The 27,072-nt window shown below is 56.8% G+C and overlaps 2 protein-coding genes across 2 annotated transcripts in view; both read left to right on the forward strand.

The window, feature by feature from the left end:
- ARRDC1 (arrestin domain containing 1) overlaps positions 1-17,550 on the forward strand; it is a 38,266-nt gene extending 20,716 nt beyond the window's left edge. The window contains exons 3-8 of the mRNA XM_036394130.1: positions 9,978-10,028; positions 10,149-10,303; positions 10,806-10,988; positions 11,316-11,492; positions 11,641-12,052; positions 12,990-17,550. Of these exons, the coding sequence (XP_036250023.1) occupies positions 9,978-10,028; positions 10,149-10,303; positions 10,806-10,988; positions 11,316-11,492; positions 11,641-12,052; positions 12,990-13,054 (1,043 nt within the window). The 3' untranslated portion in view covers positions 13,055-17,550. The remainder of the gene's footprint in view (positions 1-9,977; positions 10,029-10,148; positions 10,304-10,805; positions 10,989-11,315; positions 11,493-11,640; positions 12,053-12,989) is intronic.
- A 3,616-nt stretch (positions 17,551-21,166) lies between these two features.
- EHMT1 (euchromatic histone lysine methyltransferase 1) overlaps positions 21,167-27,072 on the forward strand; it is a 122,967-nt gene continuing 117,061 nt past the window's right edge. The window contains exon 1 of the mRNA XM_036393881.2: positions 21,167-21,221. Coding sequence (XP_036249774.1) covers positions 21,201-21,221 — 21 coding nt within the window. The 5' untranslated portion in view covers positions 21,167-21,200. The remainder of the gene's footprint in view (positions 21,222-27,072) is intronic.

The following is a 27,072-nucleotide window of genomic DNA, read 5'->3' on the forward strand; positions in this document are numbered from 1 at the left end:
GGCTGGCCTGCTGGCTCCTGGGCTGTGGGGTGAGGAAGTCACTGATGGTGATGGCAGGAGCCCAGGGTGAGTTAGGGGAGTTGGAAGCATTTCCAAGCAAGGGCTCCTACAGGAGCTGCTGGCCCACACTGCCAGCACACAGCTCCTGCCCTGGCCAGCACCAGCATCCACCCATGACAGAGCACCACAAGCAAAGGTTGCTGTGGTGGCATCTGGTGTGGTCCTGCAGAGGAATCAAAACCATGCAAGACCCCCAGGGTGAATCCCTGCCTGTTACTCCAGGTGTGGCTTGGCTGTGCCCACCTTCTCCCACCACAAAGCCAACAGCAGAAGGGAGGGTGGGACTGTGGGAGGCCCTGGTGTCAGGTGGAGGGGCTGCCTTCCTGCCATGCCCCCAGAGGCCTTGTCCACACTGGGGATGTCACTGCTGAAAATGACTTGAGGAAGGCAGGAATTTGCTTCTGCCTCAGAGGACTCTTCTGTTCCTGCCTTGCCCCCACTACAGAAATGCTGTTACCTCTTCTTTTTGAACAAGTGCATTTAAAAAGAAGGTAAGGAGGAGCAGCATGTCCCTGCTGGGAATAAACTGGCAGCCAGGCTGTGCCCTGGGGCAGAGGGTGGTTCCAGGCTGTCCTCTGACACCATCCCCAGCTCTCTTGAAAGGGGCTCATCCAGTCTGATGGCATTGGCCTGGATTGAAGAAGGATCCCAGGTGTCCCCAAGGCCTTACAGGGAATGGGGCTCTGTCTTGCCCATCCCTGGTGAGTGGCTCGGCCCCAGTGGTGCCACTGCTGTGCTGGCACACAGGAGGTGGTGCAGGGAGGCAGGCTCAGCCTGGCAAGCAGCCTGCATCACTCTATCCCTTCCCACATCCTGAGCAGAAACTTTCACAAACACCGATCTGTGCTCTTTGAGGACACGTGGGGGGAAGGGGAGAGGAGGTTTGCAAAACTGTCGAGGCTCAGATTGCTCTGTAAGCCTCCAAGAGTGACTCGACACTTCTCCTCCCACACACCTCTGCACTGAAATAAGTGAGGGGGCAGCTCGTCCTCTGGCACCAGCTGCTGCTTGTATTACACACTGCTCTGGGGTTTTTTTATTGTATGAAAAAGGAGGCAGGCCCTGAAATAACCCAGATGCCCACTTTGGCAGTTATTTAAGGCACTTTCCTTTCTCTCCCCACCTTGGAGCAGGGTGTGCAGGACCTGGCTGTGCCACTGGAGCAGGTTGGTGACGAGTGCTGCTGCAGAGGACCCTGCTCCCCTCAGGGCTTGTCCCCACTCAAGCAGGGCATCCTCTGTGCTCTGGGCAAGCCTCTGGTGGGGCTGGGCAGGAGCTGCAGGCAGCTGTGAGGAGCAGGGGATTGTGCTGTAGCCTTGGCAATCCCACACAGGCCAACGGTTTAATGAACTCAGGCTCTTTACATCAAAGCTGCTGGGAAGTGTGGAGTGTGCCAGCTGCTGCAGAGCCTCTCACTGCTCTGTTTGCTGCTGTGCCACAGAGGTCACTCAGCCACCCAGGGCTCCCAGGGGGGGTTGGTTGTTACTTGCCTCCTGGAGGGGAGGCTAAGAGGGTATTTACTTATCCCACTTGGACTTTGATTGCTCACTGGTGTTGATTTTTCCTTTTGCAAAGAAAGGCAAGAGGGGTGGGGGCTGCTGGGTTTCTGTAGGTGTCAGCAGTGCAGGGCATCAAGTGGCAGCGAGCACAGAATGGCCCCGCTTGTACCCAGCTCTGGGACACAGAGCTGCTTCTCTTGCTCCAATATAATGGAGTGATTCACTCTGCAGAGCCTCCTGCTCCTCTCCCCCTCCTGCTGTGCCTCTGCCCTTGTTCAGCCAGAGAGGAGCAGGTCCATCATGTGCCTGTACCCCCATGGGGCTGTTCCCTCCCTGCATCTCCAGCTGCCCACACAGCTCTTGCCCTGTGGAAGGCTTGTGCATGCAAAGGTAGATTTTTGGGTTTTTTTCATTCCCTCCTTGTACCTGAGTTGAACTCATGCAGGGAGCTGGCTGTAATTTCCAGCTGACCTTTCTTTTGGCAGCTTGTTAGTTAGCTTGAAGGCACTGCAGGGATTTCCTGGCAGCTCCACATGCTTCCTCTGCTGGCAGATTTCTTGCACAGAGCTAAAAAGGGGCAGCTGTGCATCACCTCTTCCCTAGGGTGGTTCTCTGCCGGCCTGGCACAACACCTTCATGGCCAGCAGTTGGCACAGGGTAACAATCCTGGCTCCCAGCTGAATTTAAAAATCCTGGTGACCTGTCTAAACAGAATTGTGAGACTTGTAGAGCTTGTTCTGTGTGAGCAGGAGGTCTCAGAGCAGCAGGTGATGCTCCTGGACAGCCAGGTGAGAGCAGCAGGGTGTCCATGGGCAGTGGTGAGCCACTGAGGATGTTCTGGTGCCAGCTCCTGGCCACACTGTGCTGCTGGGTTCAGAGCAGGAGCTGCAGGTTCAGCCCAGGAAAGCCACACTGAGGGATCTGCAGTTGCCTTGGGTCACAGCAGCTTCCTCAGCACTTCCAAATTTCTTGCCTCAGTAGACCAGTTAATCCTCTGGGGTTTTTGCAGCATTGCCACACTGCCAGATCCTGCTAATTCATTGAGAATGTCTCTGGAAGCTGCTGACACAGAGGTTTGTGAGCAGTGGAGCCCTCACCTCAGTGCTGAGTGCTTTGCTGCACCTCCTGTGTTACAGAGAGGTTGATCTCAGCAGCATTACCCACGGGGGGGTTGTTCCTGCTGTGTGTTTGTGTGTTTGCAGAGCTGGAGCACGAGAGCTGCTGCCTTGAAAGGGAGCGTGGAGCCTGCTGGGGCTGTGCTCCATCGCTGCCATCCAGAGCAGGAGAGCTCTCCTTGGAGCTCCACACCGGGGCTTTCCTGGCAGCTGTGCCTGTGCTTGCTGGCAGGTTCCTCTTCTGGCTCTTGGCTGCTCCCTCAGTGGCACCTGTGCCTGCTGATGGCACGAGCAAACGTGTGCATTTCCCCTCCTTTGTTGCAGTTTGTAATCCCCTGAGTTGAGTCCTGTGCTAAAGCTGCAGTGGCTCAGCGTCACCTCAAGTGCCCTGGCACAGAATTAATGCTGATAGAGCCTCCTGAGAGCTAAAGAGCTCTGGCCCCTTGCTTATATCTAATATTCAGTGTTCTGGCTGCAAAAGTGGATGAGGAGAGAGGGCAGGACAGGGGTGAGCAGGGTGCTGCCTGCTGGGACTGCATGACACTGACATCTCTGCCTGTAGCTGGGGACTGGGGGTCCTGTGGCACAGTGCAGAGCTAGGGCTGCTCATTTCTCCTCCCCAAAGTGGAAAACACAAACCTTCTGCTTTCCTGCTCTCTGCCTGGAGAGCCTGGACAGGAGAGGATCCAAGCTGTGCATCAGCAGCACCAGAATCAGTCTAACTCAGCACCTTAGCAGGAGCTTGCCTTCCCCAGGGCTGACTTCAGGCAGCAGGAGGAAAGAGCCACATTGCTCCAAGTGATGGCACAGGGGCCAGCAGGCAGCAGGTACCTTTCTGTACTCCTTGAATTGGCCAACACAGTCAATGCATCACTTGTTAAAGAGCCAGGGAGAAACTGCCATATGGTCTGGCCTGCTGTTCCTCTGCTAGAGGAACCAAAAAATCTGTGTGCTCCAAAGGTGCAGCCTGTTCCCATTCCAGCATCCAGGAGGGAGCAGAGCCTGGCAGGGACTGCTGGGGAGGGACAGGGCTTGGGGACAGGAGCCCCATTTCAGCCACTGCTGTCTCCTCTGCCTGGGGTGTGGGGGCATTTTCCAGGCTCCTAGTGGTGGCTACAGAGCTGATATCATCCTTCTCTTTGGAGGCTAGAGGGAGTGACAAACAGGATTATTCACCTTTTGCTGTGGGTAGCTGTGGGTGAAGCCTGGTGAGGCAGAGGCGTGTGCTGTGCCCCACGCCATGGCTCCTGGTCTGCAGCCTGCTCTGTGTCACACATCTGGGCTGGCTGTCCCAGCACCCCTCCGTGTGAGCCTTCACAGGAGGGGAATGAGCCTCACCCGAGTCTGTTGTGTGACCAAGGCACCTCCTGGTCCCTTCTGCTACCCTGGAGCTCCTGTTTTGTCATGGTGGCCTGTGACCCTTGTGCAGAGATGGCTGTGACCACCTGTGACTTCCAGACAGGGACCCTGGGGCCGGGAGGAGGATTTGGCAAGTGTCCCCACAGTGGCCCTGGCTGGAACGTGCAGCCCAGCAGAGCTGGCCCCACCAGTGCTGTCAGACTGGGCTGTTTGCACAGAAAGCTGCCAGACAGCCCTGGGAAGGTGGGTGGGACACAGCAGGTAGGGCTGTGGCCTTGTTCCTGTGGGGTTCGCTCCTCCTGAGCCCCAGCCCAGCCCTGCTCTTGTGCCAGGCAGAGGCTGCTGGAGGACATTTCCCAGCCCTTGGCCAGCTGCAGGAAGGGTAGGGTGTGGGCAGGGAGCTTCCCCTCAGTCTGGAGGGATGGTGGCTTTGGGGGGCTGGGGATTTCTCTGGCTGCCACCTCTGCCTGGGCAGGGGCCTGGCAGCACCAGCCAGGGAGGGGTCACTGCTCAGAGCAGAGCCCAGACACTTCCAGCAGCTGTGGAGGAGTGAACTCGACGTGGATCATTTGTTTCACAGTGTAAATACAGCCATTGGTCATTTCAGCCCCAGTGGGGATGATGGTGGCAGCTTTCCCATGCAGTGCTGCAGCACTGTCCTGGTTTGCAGGGAGTGCAGGGAAACCTTTGGGTGGGGAGGGACCTTAAGAGCACCTTATTCCACTCCATGCCATGGCAGGGACACCTCCCAGTGTCCCAGGTGCTCCCAGCCCTGCCCAGCCTGGCCTTGGGCACTGCCAGGGATCCAGGGGCAGCCCCAGCTGCCCTGGGCACCCTGTGCCAGGGCCTGCCCACCCTGCCAGGGAACAATTCCTAATTCCCAATGTCCCATCCAGCCCTGCCCTCTGGCACTGGGAGCCATTCCCTGTGTCCTGTCCCTCCATCCCTTGTCCCCAGTCCCTCTCCAGCTCTCCTGGAGCCCCTTCAGGCCCTGGCAGGGGCTCTGAGCTCTCCCTGGAGCCTTCTCCTCTCCAGGTGAGCACCCCCAGCTCTCCCAGCCTGGCTCCAGTCCTTGGAGCATCCCAGGGGCCTCCTCTGGACTCATCCAGCAGCTCCAGCTCCTTCCTGCGCTGGGCCCCAAGGCTGGGGCAGCTCTGCAGGTGGGGTCTGAGCAGGGCAGAGGGGCTGAGCCCCCCCTTTCCTGCTGCCCACACTGGGATCAGCCCAGGCCAGGGGAGTTTCTGGGGCCAGCACACAGGGCTGGGGCACACTGAGCTTCTCATCCACCACCATTCCCAAGCCCTTCTCCTCAGGGCTTTTCTCCATCCATTCCCTGCCCAGCCTGTGTTTGTGCTAGGGATTGCTCTGACCCAGGACGTTGCACTTGGCCCTGTCAAACTTGCCAAGGTTCCACAGGCCCAGCCCCTTCAGCCTGGCAGGGTCTCTCTGGGTACCAACCCAGTGTCTCCAGGGGATCCAGAAGACTTGGCATCAGCCCTCTGGATCAAGGAATTTCTTTTCTGTAAATGAAATGCTCCAGGACTCCCCCACAGCCAGTGGTACAAGTGAACAACCCCAGTCCCAGTGTGGAGCAGCTGAGCCGTGAATGAGAGCCACCAGACCTATCTCTGCTGGAGTCAGGGGCCTCTCCAAGGTTCTTCTGCACTATGAGTGTGTTGTTACTGCTCCTGCTATCTGCACTTGAGCTTTCTCCAGGCTGTCTGGGGCAGCAGCTTCTTTCCCTCCAGGGATTTTCTGGGAGGAAGTTGCCCAAGGCTGTGTGGGGGTGGCCAATCTCTGCTGGTTTGACTCCTGTCAGGGGGACAGGCTGCTGCAGGTATGGCCTCACAGCAGAACCCTGCCAAGCCTGCTGCCTCTGCTGCCTAATGACTTTCTCAAGGTATTTTTAGCTGCACATAAACTTCAGGAAAAGCTTTTTTGCATCCTAGGACACTGTGGCCTTTGTTCTGGCTTCTGGGAATGGGGAGGTGCTGGCTCGGCGTGGCTGCAGTGGCTGGCACAGCCCTGTCCCCTCACAGGGTCTGTGAGCTGCCCCTGTTTGAGGGGTCTCAGTGCCCCCTAGAGCAGTGCTGAACCCCTGCTGTGCCCTGCCCAGGCTGGGGAATGCTTTGGCAAAGCCTCTGGTGCTGGAGGAGCAGGGAAAGGGCAGCTGTTCCCAGGTGTTGGGATGGCCATGGGCCCCAGCATGGCTGGAAACCAGCTCACCCCTGCCTGCTGCCAGCAGCAGGCTCTGTTGCAAAGTCCACTTGCAGATGGAATTAGCACATGAAATGTCCTGGGTTGTTGCTTGAAGCTCTCTGGGCTGGAGGGACAGGGGTGATGGGTGGCTCCCCATGGGCTGTGTGTTCCCCTCAGTGCTGGGATGCTGGAATTGGACAGGGGCTGTTGTGGGATGGCTCTGGACACTCTGCCTGATGCTGCATCTCCCCTGCTGTGATCTGGGGATCTGTTCAAGGTCTGGTGAGACACACATTGCCCTGTGTCACCAGCACAGTGGCTGTGCTGGACTGACACTGCAAGTGTCCCTTGCAGGGAGCTGAGTTTGCTCCTGTTTTCCATGGCAGAAGTACCTGGGTGTTGGTTCAAGGTCAGTCTGTGCCCTGCCCATGCTCACAGGGAAGCTGGGACAAGGGAAATTGCAGATTTCCCCTATTATAGCAAGATCAGTCAGCATTAGGAAATGGAAGCTCAGCCTTTTGGAGCAAAGTTGCCAGCTGGAGAGTTTAGAAGCAGTTGCCACCTCCCTTCCCATTGTAAGGGTGCTTGGTTTGGGATTTGCCAACTTTCCACCAGGCAGAAGACAGAAATGGTTTTGTAATTCCAAGTTGCAAATGGAGCCTTTGCTGTGCCCGTGCTGGAGGAGCCTCTGCCAGGAGAAGCAAGAAGGAGCCCAGATTGCTGCTGAGTATCTGCCTTTCCTCCTGTGCAGTGGGAGGCAGGCAGGACCCCAGCTCACCTGTGGGCTCTGCTGCCCTGTCACTCTGCCAGGCACTCTGGATCATACCTGTGCTTTCACAGGAGGCTCCTATCTCAGTCAGGACCACTGGCTTTTCTTCATCTTAATTTTGTTAACTCTTGACTGTGAAATAGCCCTGGCACTGAACTCCTTTCTGCACCAGTGGGTGCCTTGGAATGCCCATTCCAGGATACTGAGGATGCCAAAAGATGCTTCTCCCTCTTGGGGGAAGGAGAGAGTGGGCTGGAAGGAGCAGGTCTGCAAACAAGAGTTGTTCTTGGTCACCTGCAGCGTCTCCCTGCTCCATGGAGTGGAGAGCAGGGCTCACTGTGCTTCCCTGCTCAGCTCAGGACTGGGTCAGGGCTCTGTGGCCACGAGCCAGGTGCTGCTGTGATGCCCTTGGTCTGTGTGAGCTGTGGCAGGAACAGCTTCAGTCTGGGGTGGCCTGCTCTGGGAACTCCTCTCTGGCTGCAAAGAGCAGGAAGGGCCTTTTCCAGCCCTCGTGGGCAGCTTGCTACAGGCAGGAGCTGCAGGAGGGACTTGCAGGCTCTTCAGGGGGTCACAGCCAACAGGACATTGGGCACTTGGGCTTGGTCAGGACCATCAGGCTGGTCTAGGCTGACCTGTGAGCAGTTCCCATCTGGGGACCTGTGCAGAAACTGCCTCAGTGCCAGTGAGCCACACAGTGGCTCTGAGAGCCAAACCACCTCCTCTGTGGGTGATGCTGCCCACACATGTTCCTGGGAGAGTTCCTGGCCTTGCTCAGTGATGCTGTGGGAGTTAGAAACTGTGAAAGTGCTCACAGGTTCACTTCCAGCCCAGCTTTCTGTTGGTGCACCTGAGCTGGGTAGGACTTGGACAGAAATGACTTCTTGGATGGTGCTGCCTGTTATAGGCAGTCCCTGTAGAATAGGGACTTTTACTTGGTGGAGTCTGTGAACTGATCCTAAGGGTCCTGGAAAGGCTGTGAACTTTCATGCTCCTAGTAGGAGACTCAGGATTACTGCCTGCACCTTCATGTGGGGCTCTGCATGTCACACAGCTGGGAATTCTCTTGGTGGAAATCCTCAGTGGAGCTCTCTCAGTGACCACTGCCCTCTGGAGCTCCCACCTCCCTCCCTTTTGCAGGGCAGGAACAGCACTTGCTCCCACTCCTTGTCAGGTGCAGAGTCCCTGTACTGCAATGCAGAAGCTGCACAGGACAGTCGATGTATTCCAGTGAGTCATTTGCTTTCTAAAATAGGGATAATGGGTGTAAAATCAATGCTGAATGGTGCCTGTTAAAGACAGAAACCCTCAGGGCAGCAAACAAGGGCTGGCTTCATCGAGTCATTCACATTAACCAGGCTTTATCCCGGACCCCAGCAGCCAAGGCACCTGCTGCACCTCACCTGGCACCTTTACTGAGCCGGGCTGCGCAGGAGGGAGCAGGAGAGGCTGGCCCGCAGCTGCCTCGGGCCTGCCCAGCTCTGAGCACCAGCCCTGGCAGCGAGGGCAGAGCTTGGCTTGGTGCCTCCACCTGGTGACAGCGCCGGGTGCTGCATTTTAGCCTACATAGCTCGGGTTTGTTTGGGGAACAGGAGGGGAATCTGCAGGGAGGTGATGGCAATGGGCAAATGCTGCTCCTCTCTGTGAGGCCACAGAGTACAAATAGCCACCTCTGCTGTTGTCCCTTTGCAGGGATCCACAATGTGTGTGTGTTGGATTGTTTATCCCTCTGTCCCTGCACTGTGGGCAGGACACACTCACTGTGCCTCGTCCCCATGGGGTGGCTGAGTGAGCAGAGAGGCAGAGATCTAGCTTTTCATAGCATGAATGATGCACCAGGTCCTGCCTGGGCTGCTGTGTCAGTGGGGGGATTTACTCTTCTCCTCCCCACCTCCCCCTTCCATGTAATCCACTTAATCCCCTGACGACAGGACTCGATTTCTGTCAGCTCTGCAGAGCCAGCGTTGCTAACGGCCCAGCTGCCTCCCCCTGTCTTGCAACAACAAAAGCACCAGCCAGAGCTGGCCTTTGCTACCTCCAGCAATGATCCTGCAAAGCAGAACAAACACAGCTCGATTTACTGGGCATCCAGGTCTCCCTCTCAGCTCTGCCACTCTAAAAACAAAACCTCTTGTGTATGCATGGATTTAACAAATATGGATAAACCTCAGTGGTTTTCTTACTGAAGGCAACTTTAGGAGCTGCTGGATCACACTGTGGGTTCAGTTCAGCTGTCACACTGCCCTGGAGGGAATCTGGGACTGTTGGAGGGTGGATGGAGTTGGGGAGTTGGAATCTGTTGTTCTAGCCATGCACTGGATCTTGGCTCTGCCCTGGGCCCTCGAGGCTGTTGCAGAGCAGTGGCTGAAGGAAACAAGTGCCAAGGTTTTAATGTTGTGGCAATATTTTTCTGAGCTCCTGTTGTCTCAGCAGCCAGGCTGAGGTATTGCAGGTCCCTTCTGGGGTCTAAGGGTGGGTGGACCTCTGGTTCCAGCTCCTGAACCCTGTGCAGTCTGTGAAGGGCTTGGTGTGTGGCTGAGGGTGGAGTGGCTTGATGCCCACCAGAACTCCCTACCACCCTCAGACAGTGCCTGTGATTTCTCAGTTCCCCTATGTCAGGCAGTCAGGGGAAGACTTGAGGAAAAATAAACCCACAGCAGCCCTGCTCTGTGTCCTGTGTCAATAGCCTGGGATAACCACTTGCTGTATCACTGGGATCACTTGGAGCCTGCCCTAAATGACCTTATTTACAGGGTATCTTCCTACAGAACCTCTCCTGTCCCAAGGAGGGGTGGCTGGCAGCAGGTGCTCCTGTTGGCTCAAGCACTGCCCATGGGATCTGGAGCTGTCCAGGGGCTGTAGGCAGCAGAGCAGGTGGTGTGTGATTCCCTGGGTGGTGGCTTCTCTCCCCCACATCAAACATTCCAAGGTAAGAGCCTCTCAGCCTGTCCCATGAACACTTCGCTCTTGTTTCCACAGGGGTCCTGACAGCTGGAGAGCACAACTTTCCCTTCCAGTTCCTGCTGCCAGGTAAGATGCAGAAAAGTGGCTGAAGGCCCTTCCCTGTAAGCCTTGGATTTTGCATATACTTCCAGTTCAGAAACTGGCCTGGCTCAGCCTTATGACCTCTTCTTTCTCTCTCAACTCCAGCTTCTGCTCCTACATCATTTGAAGGCCCTTTTGGCAAGGTCCTGCATCAGGTGAAAGCTGTGATAGACACACCTCGCTTCTCCAAGGACTACAAATGCAACAAGATCTTCTATGTTCTCTGCCCTCTCAACCTGAACGACATCCCTGACATCGAGGTAAGAACGAGCAGGGGCATGGCTGGAAATGCCAACACTTCAGCACTTGTCCTTGTCCTGGTCCTGCTGTCTGAGGAGTCACTCAGTGGCTGGACAGCTCTGACTGCGTGCTGTGACTATGCAAGAGCAGGACAAGGACTCCTCATCTCTCCTGCCTTGCTGTCAGTACTTACTCCAGGTGATTTCTGACCCTTGTGTGTGTTGCTTTGAAAGGTTTACCTGAATTTTCAGCATGCAGAGAGACATGTTGGCCAACAGCTTCAGGTGCTTGGAGACACTTGGGCTTGGGGAACTTGCTTTGGAGGGGAAAGCAACTAATAGGACAGTAGAGCTGTGGGGCTGGAGAAGTGAGACCTGTTGTCTGTGGTATTGCCATGTTGCTGGTTCTTTGCATCCTCTTAGAAGCAAATATTTCTGCTTGCTTGTTTTGAATCTCTTGAGTGTTTTCCCGGAGGCTCTCTGACTCTCTTGAGCCAACACCTCTGTCTGTGCCGTCCTGCAGCAGCCCAACACCATGTCCATCACCAAGAAGTTCAACTACAAGCTTGTGAAGAGTGGCAACATCATCCTGACAGCCACGTCTGACCTGAAGGGCTACATCGTGGGCCAGGCCATCCAGCTGCGCACGGACATTGAGAACAAGTCCGGCCGCGACACCGGCGCTGTGGTGGCCAGTCTGCTCCAGGTGGGTGCCCAGTGGGGCCATCCTCTGCCTTGTGCTGCTGCTCCACCCCAGGGAGGCCTCTGTGCAACTGGGGCAGTGAGGGGCCAAATCTCCACCTCTGGTCCTCTCTACCTTCCTGGGGAAAGAGGACCTAGAACTTGTCTTGCTTATCCCCTCTCAGTCTGTCACACAGCAATGGGTATTCCTGCTCTGGAATATGCCCCTTATGTCTGTGCTTGTGCCTATTTGACAAAGCAGTTGGGTGGGGTTGTGTCCTGGTTTACATTTGTGGGAGACAGAAGAGCACCTGCAGCCTCTGAGCCAGCTGTGTTTCTCCTGTCTGTGCAGAAAGTGGCCTACAAATCCAAGCGCTGGATCTACGACCTGAGGACCATCGCCGAGGTGGAAGGCTCAGGGGTGAAAGCCTGGAAACATGCAGAATGGAAGGAGCAGATCCTGGTTCCAGCACTGCCCCAGTCCATTCTGCAGGGCTGCAGCCTCATCCACATTGACTACTACATCCAGGTGAGTTTATTTGGAGTATCCCTGGGCTGGGCCGTGGCTCTGTGCCCCCTCCCAGGCTGAGCAGTGTGGTCTGGGTGGTCCAGGCATCAGGTGAACCTTCCCATTGCCATGTATCATGATGATGCCACTGTTTGCTCTTCTCTTCCAGGTTTCCCTCAAGTCTCCAGAGGTTTCTGTCACTCTCCCCATCTACATTGGAAACATTGCTGTGAACAGGGTCCCGCTGAGCCCCTCCCGCTCCATCCAGCACATCCCATCTGTGGTGGTCCCCAGTGCCCCCCCAGAGGAAGAGGAGGCTGCCAGTGGCTATCACCCCATGGACAATGTCTCCATCCCCACCAAAAGCCATTCCCAGCAGCAGCCCTTTAGCTATGCCCCAGGACTGAGCTTCCAGGAGATTCGGGCGGACTCGGAGCAGACGGGCTCCCCAAACCACCCCACACTCTGCCTGTCCACGGGAGCCACTGTCCCCTACTATGCTGAGGGGAATGTGGTGCCTGTCCCCACAGCCAGCTCACTCATCCTGCCCCCAGAGTACAGCACGTGGGGATACCCCTATGGTGAGCAGCACTCCTGGGATCTGCAGCTGGGGGGAAACAGCTCCTACCTCAGTCTCTGCTAGCTGTGAACTGCTGGGAATCTGGGATTCAGTCAGTCTGCTGCAGGGTGCTGTCAGAGGGATTGTGACATCTCTCTGCCTGCTTTAGCCTCTGGAGGAGTCCCCTCTTCCAGCTGTAAAAGCCAGCTGTCCTCCCCACATCCACACCCAGGCCTGCCCTGGGCTCATCATGAGAGGATCTCCCTGTTCTTAAAAGAGCTCTCAGCCTCCCACTGATGGAAAAACTACTTGGCTTGTGGTGAGGCTGGTGGGAGCATAGCCAGGAAAATGATGTCACTGAAATCTTCTGTCTGACTTGGAGTGGGCCTGCAGCTGGTCTGAAGCTGTGGGGGTGGGAGCTGAGAAAGTGTCCAGGGTGGAGCAGCTCAGGGAAATCCCAGTGTCTGGAATCCTGGAGCTGTGCTGGGGTCCTGCAGCCATGCTGGGGTGGCAGGGCCAGCAGTGAGTTCTGGACTCCTAGAGGTGTGCAGGGGTGACAAGGCCAGCAGTGTGTGTTGGCACAGTTGTACCCAAATCAGCCCCTCTCTTTGCACTGGGTAACAGAACACTCCGTGTGTTACTTCAGCCCTGGGCTGGGGCACATGGGGCATGAGTGTTCTGGAGGTGCTGGAAGACAGGAGGATGCTTAGGAAAGAAAGGGAAGAACAGAACAGGACTGTGAGGTTGTGATTTTTAACCTCCATGGGCATGAGGGCAGGGATGGGACTGACTGGCTGAAATCCTACAAAGCCCCTGTACCTCAGCTGGGCAGGCTGTGGGGCCCTGGCAGGGAGTGTGTGTTGGTGGGTTGCTTCACTCTGCCCTGGGTTACACAGACTGGGGTGAAGGGAATCTCCCAAACCCACCATAACCTCTCTCATTCTTCCTTTCCCCCACAGAGGCACCTCCATCCTACGAGCAGAGCTGCAGCAGTGCCAACTCCAGCATCAGCAATGGCAATTAGCCCTCCCCTGCTCCGACCCCGCTGGCACTGCCCACCCTGGCACCACGGGGCACCCGCCTGTGGCACAGTCTGGTACAGCACAAGGCGTCTTCTTGTCTCTCTGGCTGCTTTGGGGGGGAACTGCCACATCCCAGCCTGGGCTTTTGAAGTCTCTTTCTAGGGAGGGGGTAAAAAAACCAAAAAGGGCAGCCAGAGCAGCCTGCATGCACGTGGGAGAGGTCAGGGAAACTGAACAGTCTCCTGCTGCTGCTGGAGAGCTGGATGTGGCCCTGGAGCTCCCCTTGGAGCTCCTGCAAGTGCTGGAGAGCTGGATGTGGCCCTGGTGCCCTGGGCAGCAGCCTGTTCCAGTACTGTAGTCGACACTAACTGCTTTACTATCAAAGCACCTGCGATGCCTTATCTGAAACGCTCCTGACTTGGCACAGCTCCACTCTAAGGGAAGGCTGGGCTGTGTGGACTTGCTCTCCTCTTTTAGGGGCTGTGTGCTCTCCACAAATGGTTTTTGACAGCCCTTCCTCCTTGTCCTCAGAGGTCCTAAGGGTAGCAGGAGGTTTCCTGGAGTAAGCAGGTTCAGAAGGTCAGGGACTTTAAAAAAGCCAAAAGCACAAGCCCTGCTGTACCTGAGCTGTGGGGGGAGTGATGGCAGTGTGAGTGGCCATGGGCTCGTGGGGACACTTGCTGATAAGCTGATAAGCCCTGGTGAGCTCTGGGGAAGATCCTGGTGTGGGATGGGGTGTCCTTTTCCCCACAGAGCCCTGTGGGACACAGCCCACCCTTGCTCACTGCTGGGCCCTGGCACACAGGACAGCAGCACTGCTCACTCTGGAGCAGGGGGACCAACCACACTCCATGTCCCTGCAGGGTGCCCTCTCCTCCCAGGCTGCAGTTAAGTGACCATCAATCACAAAAGTCTGTCTGATGCTACCTCTGAGTCTGCCCAGGGGCCCTGCCCGTGGGATCCCTCCCCTCTCCTCGGGGCTGTCCCTGGGAGTGGCTGTCCCTGTCTGGGCCAGGGGCCTGTGGTGGCACTGGTTTGCTGTGTGTCCCCTGGGCCTGAGCAGAATGTGACAATGAACACAACCCATGTGGGAGCTGCAGCCTCTGCTGCACCTGGCAGCTGGGGGAACAAGCTGGGTTTTCTTGCAATTTTTCTTTTGTGCTTTTTCCCCACACACACCTTGTTTAGCTTGTTTCGCATTGACTGCTCAAGCTGAGGAAACCACAAACCACATCCTCAGAGCCACAGGTGCCCAGCCAGGCTGGAGTTGTGGCCTCCAGACCTTTGGAACCTCAGAGCTGGTCCCCACATGGCCCCAGGCTGGGCAGGCAGTACCTGACAGACCTTTAGGAGCATTTCCAGCTGCTGCCTCCTTGCTCAGCCACCTCTGCACACCCTTCAGGCAGCTGGGACAGGCCCTGCTTTGCACTCTTTCTTTGCAAATGCTTTTTTATTTTATTTTTTTTTAAGCATTGAACTGCTTTAAGGGTAGTGTAGCAAAGGTGCCGTTCTGAGCAGTGCTGGCACAACATGCACCAATGATGATAGAGTGATTGTCATTGTCCCTGAATATATATAAATATATATATATATATATATGAGATGAAGTTGTTTTTAATGATTGAATTCAGAAATACAAATTTTAATGCTGTATTTAATAAATTATTCTATGAGAAATGCTGTGCTTTTTCATCCATTTCTGATGCTGATCCATGTGCCTGTTCATGCCAAATCAGGAATGCACCTTGCTGTTTTCTTACAAAATGAAGTTTTTTTTGCTCTCACCAGGAGGGGTGGTGAACTCTGCCAAGGCAGCTTGGGGAAAACAAACACAGTGGCCTGGCTCAAAATTCCCGATGGCTGGAGGGAATTTGGCACCACGTGGGCTTGGCTCTGGAGAGAGCAGCCACTGCACTGCTGCTTCCCAGGCCCTGTGTCCTGAAGCCAGGATTTGTCCAAGTGGCCCAAGAGTCCTGGGCAGTGCTCACTGCTGGCAGGGGAGGAGGGGGAGAGCAGACTCTGCCTTTAGGAGGATGGAGATGGCATAGCCAGGGTCTGCCTGGAAGGGCTGGAGACCACCAGCCCCAGCTCCTAAAGAGCCATTTGGAATAAACTTATTGAGAGTGGAAGAAGGCTCCTCCCTACAACCCACTTTGGTCATCCCATGTCTGAAGCATGCAGGTGTTGCCTCAATGTTGTCACTGCAGGTAGCCTGGGGTGTGATCTGTGTCTCAGACACAAAGATCCTTCCTCATTCTCTTCTCAGCTTATGCTTCTACCCAGCTTCCATGATTCAGACTCTCCTTTGTCGGGTGGTCCAGCCTGCCATGAGCAGCATTCTTCATCCACAATGGGCCAAAGGCAGGTACAGCTCTTCCCCAGTGCTCTTCCTCTTCCTCCCACTTGGCTGAACCTGTCTTGCCTGGCTCAGTCTGCAGCTGCCATGGCCTTCCTTGCTGTTGGCTGTGCGAATCCTTGAACCCAAATCCCTTCCACACCCCTGGAGAAATTCCTATGAGCTGTCAATGCTTCTGGACCTGCTGGGTTGGGCTGCAAGCTCCTGACCCAGGCAGGCTCTGGGAGAGGCAGGAAGGGCTGGGAACAGGCCTGGTCTCCCAGCTCCTTCTCCATCTCTGGGGCTGAGCTGCTGCTGATGTGTCCAGCCCACGTTCCTTGGCTGGGAAATGGGATTGCTCTTTGGTTGCTGTGGCCAGAGCCACTGGGCTGTTTTTCCAGACTCCCAGCCAGCAGCTGTCCTCCTTGTTCCACCTTTGGGAATGTTCCACCTTTGTTTTGGGAATGGCCCATCCCTGGTGGAGGCTGTGGAGGAGGGAGCCCCCACCCAGCCCGTGCTGTGCCCTGTCTCTGCAGTGCTCCTGTGCACTCAGCTTGCTCTCCCCAATTTATATTTGCTACAAACTGGTCTTTGGGACCCCCTGCTGTAGCCTTGCAAAGCAGGGAGCAAATGGGGACGCTCTTGTCTGGTGAGGAGTGTCCATCACCACCAGCTGCTGTGGGGGGAGCAGGAGGAGCTGGATCTGCACCTCAGGGTGGTCTTCATCCTTGTGGAGGCCAGGGCTGCTGCCCAGCCCAGCTGCTGTGCAGGGGCCCCTCTCAGCCCTGGGAGGTGCCTCTGGCCAGGGTGCAGCAGCCATCAGCCAGGGCTGTCTCTGAGCAGCCTCGTTGTGCAGGAGAATTGACATAACAAGTGACAATCGGTGCTTTGCAACCCTCCTGCCCTGCCTTGGCTGTGCAGGGAAGTGAAGCCTGACCCAAAGAGCCTGGCTGATGTTTTATGGAGCCCTTTGAAATGGGCCAGGACTGCAGGATGGAGGGGTTGGTCCAGCTCTCCTTGCTCCCCCCTGCAGGGGTGGCCCCAGGACGCTGTCAGCAGGTCCTAGGGGAGGGCTTTGGATGAGCACAGTGGGGCAAACCCAGTATTTGGGTTGGATTTGGAGCTGAGTTTGGAATCGCCCTCTCCAGAGAGGATCAACCCCTCTGTCCTGTCCACAGCCTCTCTGGCTTCCACCTCTTGGGGAGCTCCTTTAGGCCTTTGATCATCCCTCCCTCCTCTTGCTGAACACTGAAATAAAGAGGAGAAAAGCCCATTTTTCTGATCACAGCTCTGGGGAAAGAACTTCAGCACATAGGGATTCATTCTAATTCCTGGCTCAGATCTTTGAAGCACTTGTTTTTGAGTTTGTTTGAAATGGGGAGGGGGAGCAGTGGGGCACGAGAGAAGCTTGTGAGTTAATTGTTTCAAACTCAGTGTCCAATGGAGAACACCAAAAATATCATCAGCTCTTTTTTTTTTCTCCATGCTGCTTTTATGTCCTTCATGGTTTTGTTCTTTTTCTGCTCTCCACATATTCCACCTCCATACCTTTGGCTTTTTCAATGTTGTGTCCTAAACTAAACTCTGCTTTGGCATCTGCTGTCCCACTGCCTGCAGGAGATGGGGAAAGGGGAGTTGGGGGATGCAAAGGCTCCTCTTTCTTTTTGACAATGATTCTTTTTTAGCTTTCCACTGAACTTCCAGGAGTTTTGTAAAAATAAATATTTTCTGCTAGGATGTTTTCCTGTTGAGCCAGCACAAGACAGGAGATACAGGTTGTTCTAGGCTCCATTTGGGTTTTATTCTATATTTTAAAATATTTGCAACTATCTGCAACAGGAATGTCCCATCCCTGCTCCCCAAGAGAGACTGGCAGGGTAAAACCCACAAAACTTGTGCCCTTTCTTGTACCACTACTCGTGGCTGTAATTCTTTATTCCTGTGGTTCTCTTTACAGATTTTGGGGTTTTGTACAACTATTTGTGATGGCTCTGTACAACCTAAGACTTCTGTGCAATTTATAACTGGGTTTTGAAATGTAAACTCGCAGTTTTCCATGTTTACCACAGCTTCTGGGGAGTATTTTTGTCCTGGGTTTTAACCCCCCCAAATGTAAAGAACTGGAAAAATGTAAATAAAGATGATCTTTTTTAAGACCAAGGATGTTTTGCTCTGGGTATGTGATGATCATAAATGATATCTCAGCTGAGACCTGATGGTGAGAAGTGGTTCAGGGCTGTCAGTGGAGGATCCCCACTGGAGCTTGGGCTTGGAACCTGGTTTAGAGCTGAGGTTAAAGCAAAGCCACAGGCTGCTGCAGCTCGGCAGGGGAAGGGCTGGGGTGGGAAGGCCCTGCTGGGCTGAAGGAGCTCCTGCTCACCCCATGGTGAATCACAGAATCATGGAATATCCTGAGCTGGAACGGACCCACAAAGATCATCCATCCCTACCCTGCAACCCCAGCCTGGGGCAGCGCTGCCCAAAGGCTCCTGGAGCTCTGGCAGCCTCGGGGCCGTGCCCATTCCCTGGGCAGCCTGGGCAGTGCCAGCACCCTCTGGGGGAAGAACCTTTCCTGATATCCACCCTAAAATCCCCCCCGCCTCAGCTCCGTGGGCAGGTGCCGCTGGAAGGACGCGGCTGCGGCCGGAGGAAGCGCCGGGCGCTGGGGTTGAGCTCTTCCTGCTGCCCGGAATCCCAGGATGTGCAGCTGCGGCTCCGCTCGCCCGGCTCGGGCGGGAGAGGGCGATGTCCGCCCGGCTGGAGCTCGGCGAGGCTGCTCCGGCTGCCCGGCCCTGCCCCGGCCCTGCCCCGAGCCGAGCCCCCAGCCCTGTCCCGGCCCGGCCCTGGCTCCCAGCAGCCGCTCCAGGAACGCAGGGAGCGCTGGCACAGCACAGCCCGGCCTCGCCCCGCTGCCCTTCGCTCAGGATGGGTTTGAGGCTGGTGGTGATAGCTGCAAAAACTCTGTGTGCTCCTGGTTATTTCGGCTTCTTTTGGGAGCCTCTCCCCTCCCTGATGGCTTGGGGAGGTTTGTCTCAGTGGCCGCTGCGTCCCTGTGTCCATCTGGGAAAGACAGAACTGCAGCAAACGCTGGAGAGGAGCCACCAGAACCCGTCCTGATGGGCGTCCGGCCTCATCCCTGTCCCGGTGCCACCCCTGCGGGCCGGGTCTGGTTTGTAGGAGCAGGGATGAAGGCAGGAGATACCCAACATCCCACGTGGGGCATCCCCACTACAGGATGGGACGATGTTGGCACCCCCAGTGCGGGATGGGGCGATGCTGGGTACCCCCAGTACAGGATGGGGCGATGTTGGGCATCCCCAGTACAAGATGGGGCGATGCTGGGCACCCCCAGTACAGGATGGGGCGATGTTGGCACCCCCAGTGCGGGGTGGGGCGATGTTGGCACCCCCAGTGCGGGGTGGGGCGATGCTGGGCACCCCCAGTACAGGATGGGGCGATGTTGGCACCCCCAGTGCGGGGTGGGCAATGTCCAGGCTGCCCCCGGCCCCTGCCGGAGCAGAGCTTTCCAGAGGTGGCTCTTTGTGCGGGGAGCAGTCTCCCCATGCCGGGGCGATCCCAGGGGAAGGACACCCGCCCCGCCACCACCCTCCTCCTCCTCCTCCTCCTCCTCCTCCTCAGCCCATCCCCCGGCAGCGCTGGGACCCCCGGGGCCCCTCCGTGTCCGCACCGAGCGGAGGCACCGCAGGGGCCGCGCCGGGGGCTCCGCGGGGACTCTGCCACGGCCCTGCCAGTGCGCAGGGGTTCTCCGGGGGTTGGTTAGTTAATTAATTAATTAATTAATTAATGAGCTGCTGCTGCCAAACTGAGGGAGAGGCTGCTCGGAGGGGATGGGGCGGGCGGGGGGCGGGTCCCCAGGCCCGGGGACTCTTATTTTGACCGCGGCGCTACCGGGCGGGCGCTGCCGCCGCTGCCGGGCCGCGCTCTGGGGCCGCCGTCTCCTTCCCCCGCCGGGCCGGCAGCGCCCGCGGTGGCCCCGGGGCTGCTCACGGTGTCCTGGGGGCTCGCCCGGGGCTCTGAGCAGCTTTGGGAGCCTCTCGGGGTGCCTCACACACCCCCAAGTGCCTCCGCTCCCCGGCACCCGCGGGGGCTGAGGGGTCCGGCCCGGGGTGACCGGGAGGGACACAGAGTTCGGGGTGACCGGAGGGACACTCAGGGTGACCGGGAGGGACACACAGCCCGGGAGGGCCCCGCTGGGGACGCTCCGGTGGCGCTCCGCTGTCCCAGCCTGTCCCACAGCCTGGGGCACCGCGGTGTGAGGGCAGCGGAACCCCCGCCCCGGGACTGTCAGCGCATCGCGACAGCGACAGCCCCGGGGCTGGCACAGCTGTGCCAGGAGTGCCCGGGGGCTGCAGCTGTGGGACGGAGCGGGATAACCCCGGCTGTGCCCCCGCCCGGAGCGCTGCAGGGCGAGAGATTCCCTGTAAAGCACAGGGAGAGGGGACCCACCAGGATCCCCCAGCCCAGCCCCTGTCCCTGCCCAGCCCCCCCAGCAGCCCCAGCCTGGGCATCCCTGGCAGCGCTGCCCAAAGGCTCCTGGAGCTCTGGCAGCCTCGGGGCCGTGCCCATTCCCTGGGCAGCCTGGGCAGTGCCAGCACCCTCTGGGGGAAGAACCTTGCCCTGAGCTCCAGCCTGAGCTGCCCTGGCCCAGCCCCAGCCGTGCCCTGGCTCCTGTCCCTGTCCCAGAGCAGAGATGGGAGCTGGGAGGAGCTGGAACAGAAATGTCCATTTGCCCACTCAGAGGAGCGAGGTGCCAGCTGGTGCTGCAGGAGAGCGGCCTTAGGACCAAGGGATGGGGTCTGTTCCTCCAGAGAGCAGATAAGAAATGTGTAAATTGACTTCAGGGCACTCAAAGGCTCCTGTTTCCCCCAGAAACACGGATTGTCCTGTCCAGGAGGCTGGTGCAGCAGTACCTGCCCATCCCTGTGTCTCCCTGGGGCAGGTGTCACTTCCTCAGGGTGGCATCTGACGCAGCTGTGGGGCCAAGGAACCCTTGCAGGCGTTTATCTCTCCCCTTGTGCTATTTTCTGCTTTACTAGAGAGCTGTAAAAGGGATAATTGTTTTACAATCATGGGTTTAGGGCCTGGGCACTGGGAGGGGCCGTGAGGGGTTTGGGAGGGTTGAAGCTGTTGTGGGTACTTGAGGTATGGGAAAGGCAGTGAGGAGGTGAAGGAGCCCCTCGGTGGGGCAGAGCCAGGGCGAGCTCCTCCCTCTGCCCCATCCCTGGCTTTAGGTGACACCAAAAACATTGCACAAACTGGCCTGAAATGACCCAAAGGTGGCAGAAGCTAAAAAAGGAGGTGATTTTCGACCTTTTGGCAGGAAAGACAGAGGGACTTTTTGACGCTTTCTGGGGTTTTTGCAGGGATTTTATTTTATGTAGGTTTCTGGGCAAGCTGTGCTGCTGAAAGTTTGGGGAGCTCATGATGCGCTCAGCTGGGAACGGGGCCCCTCTTCCCCCGCAGTCTGGGCGTGTGCGGGGGACTCGGGGGTCTGGACGGGATCAGTGAGGAGCCGCGGTTTGTGGGAGCGGTGCCGGGAGCGCGGGGTCCGTCCCAGCCCAGCGCTGTCCCCGTGTCACCGCAGCGCCATCCCCGCTCCGCCCGTACGGCACCTCCCGGTGGGCGCCGCCATGACACCGTACGGCCAGCAGGGCCCCTGGGGGCCGCCATGCTGCCGCGCGCATGCGCCGTGCCCGGCCGAGAGTCTCCATTGAGAAGAATGAGGGGCAAGGGGCGGAGCCAAGGCGCGAGGAGCCGCCGGGGGGGCGGGGCTGCGCTCCGGGGCTCCGGCCATGGCCACAGTGGATGCCGAGGTGAGTGAGAGCGGCGGCGTCCATCTACCCGTGCGGGGGGAAGGAAGATGGGGGAGCGTGGAGTGGTATCGCCCAGGGCCAGGCGGGTTCTGTCGGAGGCCGGGAGGGGGGCCGTGCCCCCGCCGCCCCATGGTTCAGTCCAACTCCTCGGAGGGGAAGAATGTGGGAGCTGCTGCCATTGTGTGTAGGGGGGCCCGGGACTCTGTATAAGTTACACCCCTCCACGGTGAGTCAGTGGTATGTGCCATACAGATTCCGGGGCTCCCCCCAATGGGAGCGAGTGCGTGTGGCGGAGGCGGGAGGGGGGAGCGGCGGGGCCGCCATCCATGTTCCGGGGCCGCCCCATGCGGCGGGGCGGCGCTGGCGCGGCTCCATCCAGAGTCCGGGGCCCGGCCGGGCGCGGCGGCGGCGGCGGCGGGCGGGCCGGTGCTATGAGCCATGCAGGGTCCGGGGCGGCGGCGGGCGGGAGCATGCAGGGTCCGGGGCCGCGGGCGGGAGGAGCCCCTGAGGGAGCCGGGGCTGCGCGTCCCGGGGGAGCCCGGCCCGGAGTTGGTGCTGCCGGCGCTGCCGCTGCGGTGACACGGGGACAGAACAGCCCTGCCGTGCCTCCCCGGAGCCGCGCCGACCCGCCTGGGCGCTCCCGAGCATGTACAATCAGCCATGGAACGGTTCGGGTTGGAAGGGACCCGAGGATCCAGTGGCACCCCTGGCATGGCAGGGACACCTCCCGCTACCCCCGGCTGCTCCAAGCCCGTCCAGCCTGGCCCGGGACACTGCGGGGATCCCGGGGCAGCCGCAGCATCCCTGTGCCAGCCGGGCCGGCCCGGGGTGCCCGCAGAGCCCCCGTCACAGCCGGGCTCGGGGGAACACGGCCCCGCATCCCCGAGAGCGGGCACTGCCGTGGGGTGGCGGCAGCCGGGGCTGTGACCGTGCCCGGCAAGTGAGGGCACACGGGGCTGCAGCACCGCTCAGTGTGCCAGCCCCGGCTGTGCACGGAGGGTAACCTTGGCACAGTCTGTGCCCTCAGGTGAACGCTGCAGAGCAGCTGGGCTGGGCTGGCTGCTGAGCCTTCGTGCGCTGAGAGAGCCACCAGGTAATGACACAGGTGTGCATCGTACACGGGCTGTGACACAGGTGTGCAGTTGTACAGAGGCTGTCACACAGGCGTGCATCATACACAGACTGTAATACAGGTGTGTATCATTGTCAGACTGTCATACAGGTGTACACTTGTGTATGGACTGTCATACAGGTGTGCAGCTGTACAGAGACTGGCATACAGGTGTGCTCTGTACATAGACTGTAATACAGGTATGCAGTTGTACAGAGACTGTCATACAGGTGTGCACTGTGCACAGGTTATAACACAGCTGTACATTTGTACACAGACTATAATACAGGTGTGCATTGTACACAGACTGTGATCCAAGTGTGCATCATTGTCAGACTGTCATACAGGCGGGCACTGTACATAGACTGTCATACCGGTGTGCAGCTGTACAGAGACTGTCATACAGGTGTGCACTGTGCACAGGTTATAACACAGCTGTACATTTGTACACAGACTGTGATCCAAGTGTGCATCATTGTCAGACTGTCATACAGGCGGGCACTGTACATAGACTGTAATACAGGTGTACAGCTGTACAGAGACTGTCACACAGGTGTGCATTGTGCACAGACTAATACAGGTGTACACTCATGTATGAACTGCCATAGAAGTGTACAGTTGTACACAGGCTGCCATACAGGTGTACAGTTGTACAGAGACTGTCATTCAGGTGTGCATTGTGCACAGGTTATTACACAGGTGTGCATATGTACACAGACTATAGTACAGATGTGCACTGAACACAGTAATACAGGTGTACAGTTGTACATAGGCTGTAATAAATACAGGTGTGCACATATGTACAGGCTGTCATACAGGTGTGCATCATTGTCAGGCTGCCATACAGGTGTGCAGTGTACACAGACTGTGATCTAGCTGTGCATCATGCACAGACTGTGATCCAGGTGCACATTGGTGGGTGTACAGACCCACTGCAGCTTGTGCCCACAGCCAGGTGTGGTCACTGTCTGGGCCCCCCAGGTGTGCCAGGCTGGCTCTGCCTTTCCCAGCTCTCTCTCTGCAGTGGCAGAGCTGTGCTCTGGCCTGTGTGGGGTGAGGTTTGTGGGATGGCCACTCAGGTGACACCAGCAGTGCTTGGAAGTGCTGCAGACAGCTTGGATTTATTCTTCAGACAGGATTCCCATCATTGTTGGAAGAATGTCCAATGCTTCCTTTATGTTTTCTGTTCCATCCCAACTGGCATGATCCTGCTGCCTTTCCCTGCTGCCTTTGCAGAGGATGAGTGTTAATTTTCCCCTGTGACAGAGGAATCAGCCCTTGAGTGCCTCTGTGACTCCATGGTCCAGTTTTGCTTCCAGGAGAGTGGCAGGGCTGTAACTGGGGCAGGAGTTGGCTCATAGCTCATCAACTCCTAAAGCACAGGTCAGTCCTAACCCTGCAGACACACAGGTTTTATTTTGGGAAGCATCTCCAGGGGCCCTGGCTGGGTCTGCCCTGCAAGCAGAGCATTAAGAACCACTGCTCTCAGTCAGGCACAGTATCCCCAGATGTTGCTGTGGATTATGGGGAGGGAACAGTGACTCATTTGGAGTTTAATTCCTCCCCTCCCCCATGAACTCAGTTCTGTCTGAGGCCAGATCTTGCTTATACCCCTCTGAGGCCAGAGGGGAGGAAGTTGGTGTAAGTCAGGCTGGAATGTGGGGACTGGAGGAGAAGCTCTTTGCTTCCCCAGTGCTGGTGTGGGAGAGCAAGGAAAAACATCCCACATTCTGCCAAGTGCAAGATGGAATTGTTTCACTTGGTGCAGAGAGGTGCAGAGGTGTGTTTTTGGTGTGTTTTTGGGAGGAGATCCTTGCTCCCAGCAAAGAGCTGGGAGGGAGTGGGCAGGTTGGGAAGGTGATGTCTGTGTGTCTGCAGGGAGTGCCCAACCAGCTCTGCTGGCAGCCACTGAACTCCAGACAAAATCTCCCAGTCTAGAACAGCTTCTTGCCAGATCTTAGTGTTGATGGCTGAGGGAGGATCTCTTTGAACACCAAGTTCTTGCTAAGTCCTGTGAACTTCAGTTGTTTTTCTTTTCTGTTACCTCTGTCCCAGGTGATCTCTGTGCTGGGGAATGGCTGTGCTGCAGTCCTTAGGTGCAGTAACCACGAGGCTGCAGAAAAATCTGATTTTGCTGTTGGATTTCTTTAGCAGATGTCTTATATCCAGTCCAGTTTGGGATTGTTACGTGCTTCAGACCTACTGCACTAAAGTTCAAACTTGAAGGAATTGAGTTTTGAGGAATTGAAGCTCTCTCAGCCAGTATGTATGAGGTGCACGTTGATCAGATTTGATGCTGCTCCTCCAGTTTGCAGCAGTTTGCTGGAGAGCTGCCCTTGTGTTTGTGTGCTTCCCAAAATACTCGTTTGGTGCAAGTTTGAACTTCAGGCCGTGATGTTTTTCCTGGGGCTCGTGGTGACCTGGGGAGGCTGGTGCAGGAAGTGAGGAGTGTGTGTGTGGCTTTGAGTGAAGTGGTTCCCTTAGAAGTCACACTGCATTTTTCATCTTTTTTTCCCTTCTGTCTGTTCGGATCTGTAAAATCTCCTCTTCTGGAGGTGCAGCTTTGATCTCTAAAGTGACGAGCTGGCAGAGCAGGCAGAATTCCTGGCTGGGGATCTGGGATGGGCTCAGCACCCAGCAGCTCCCCACACTGGATCTGGGATGCACTCAGCACCCAGCAGCTCCCCACACTGGATCTGGGATGCACTCAGCACCCAGCAGCTCCCCACACTGGATCTGGGATGGGCTCAGCACCCAGCATCTCACCAGGCTGGATCTGGGATTTTGGGATGGGCTCAGCACCCAGCATCTCCCCACACTGGATCTGGGATTTTGGGATGGGCTCAGCACCCAGCAGCTCCCCAGGCTGGATCTGGGATTTTGGGATGGGCTCAGCACCCACCAGCTCCCCAGGCTGGATCTGGGATGGGCTCAGCACCCAGCAGCTCCCCACACTGGATCTGGGATGGGCTCAGCACCCAGCATCTCCCCACACTGGATCTGGGATTCTGGGATGGGTTCAGCACCCAGCAGCTCCCCAGGCTGGATTTGGGATTCTGGGATGGGTTCAGCACCCAGCATCTCACCAGGCTGGATCTGGGATGGGCTCAGCACCCAGCATCTCCCCAGGCTGGATTTGGGATGGGTTCAGCACCCAGCAGCTCCCCAGGCTGGATCTGGGATTTTGGGATGGGCTCAGCACCCAGCAGCTCCCCAGGCTGGATTTAGGATTCTGGGATGGGCTCAGCACCCAGCAGCTCCCCAGGCTGGATTTAGGATTCTGGGATGGACTCAGCACCCAGCAGCTCCCCAGGCTGGATCTGGGATGGGCTCAGCACCCAGCAGCTTCCCAGGCTGGATCTGGGATTCTGGGATGGGCTCAGCACCCAGCATCTCCCCAGGCTGGATTTAGGATTCTGGGATGGGTTCAGCACCCAGCAGCTCCCCAGGCTGGGCTGAGCAGTTCTCAGGTCAGGGTGATGCTGAGGCTTCTCCCTGGCTTTGATCCTGCCTCTCACCCCCTGCAGCCAGTGCTGGGAGCTCCCTGAGCCCACTGCCAGCTCAGTCACCTCCCCACAGCATCAAGGGCCAGCATTTCCCCAGCTGTGCCTGGAGAGAGGCTCCTGCAGCAGGTGCTGAGTGCAGGAGGGATCCCAGGAGCAGGGGGGGAAGAGCTGCAGACTGGCACTCTGTGTCTGCCAGGTGTCACCATCCAGCTCTGCTTCCAGGCCTTCCCTCCCTCATTCCCTCCTGCCAGCCAGGAGAGGCCTCTGTGCTTTTTAATTCACATTTCAGTCACTCAGCTCAGGAAGACCTGGTGTGTTTTAAACCCCAGCACTCCTCTTCAGAGCTGTGTCCTGCAGGGCAGCTGGATCCCTGAGGTATGTTCACACCACACTGAACACACAGAGCACACCTGTGCTCACTTGTGGTACATTTCCCAGGGGCACCAGGTTAAAGCATTTGAACTCTGTCTTTGGGCAGAAATAGAAGTGGTGTTGTGTTTTGTCTTTTTTTTTTTTTGTTTGGTTTGTTTTGGTTTTTTTTTCCCTCTCTGATACTCATAAGGAGGTTTTAGAACTTTTCTGAAGTAGGGAGGTTACTTTGTTAACAAGATAATAATTAGACACAGCCCTGGCCCTGCTGAAGTCTTATCCTGTGTCAAATAGGTGCTAACTTTTATTTTTTCCATGAATTCTCACATGTTGTGGGCTGGCAAAGGCCCGTGGGGAACTCATCCTTTTCTTCCATCTAGAGAAACTTTAAATAATAACAGAATGAGCAAATAGGACTTGTGAAGCTTTAAGAAAGCCTTAGAAGTGCCCTTCAGCTGTGCTAAGCTGATGTGACTGAGCCAATGTGACTGAAGAGAGCATCTGAAGAACATTTTGTCACTCAAGGCAGAATCAAAGGCCTGGGTTATACTTTAAATAAACTCTTCCAATATAATTATGCTGGCTGGAGAGAATGATTTTTCATTTCTTCTTGCTGAAATTGTAATAAAAGTCCTTGCTGTGGATGCAGCTTTATTAGTTTAGAGGTGATCCCAGACCAAGGGGGCTTATTTTTTGCTTTTCAAAGCAGAGCCTTGCTCTCCATTTGAGGAGTTTTGAGGAGTTTTTTGAGGAGTTTTGCCCACATAGTTCTCTGTCCACGAATACAAAGGAATTGCTCTCCCACTGCTGTGTCAGCAGAAACCCTGGGAGAGATGCAGTTACCAGCAGAAAGCCCAACGGCAAT

Source organism: Molothrus ater, chromosome 20 (assembly GCF_012460135.2).
Source record: "Molothrus ater isolate BHLD 08-10-18 breed brown headed cowbird chromosome 20, BPBGC_Mater_1.1, whole genome shotgun sequence".
In the NCBI taxonomy this organism is placed as follows: domain Eukaryota; kingdom Metazoa; phylum Chordata; class Aves; order Passeriformes; family Icteridae; genus Molothrus; species Molothrus ater.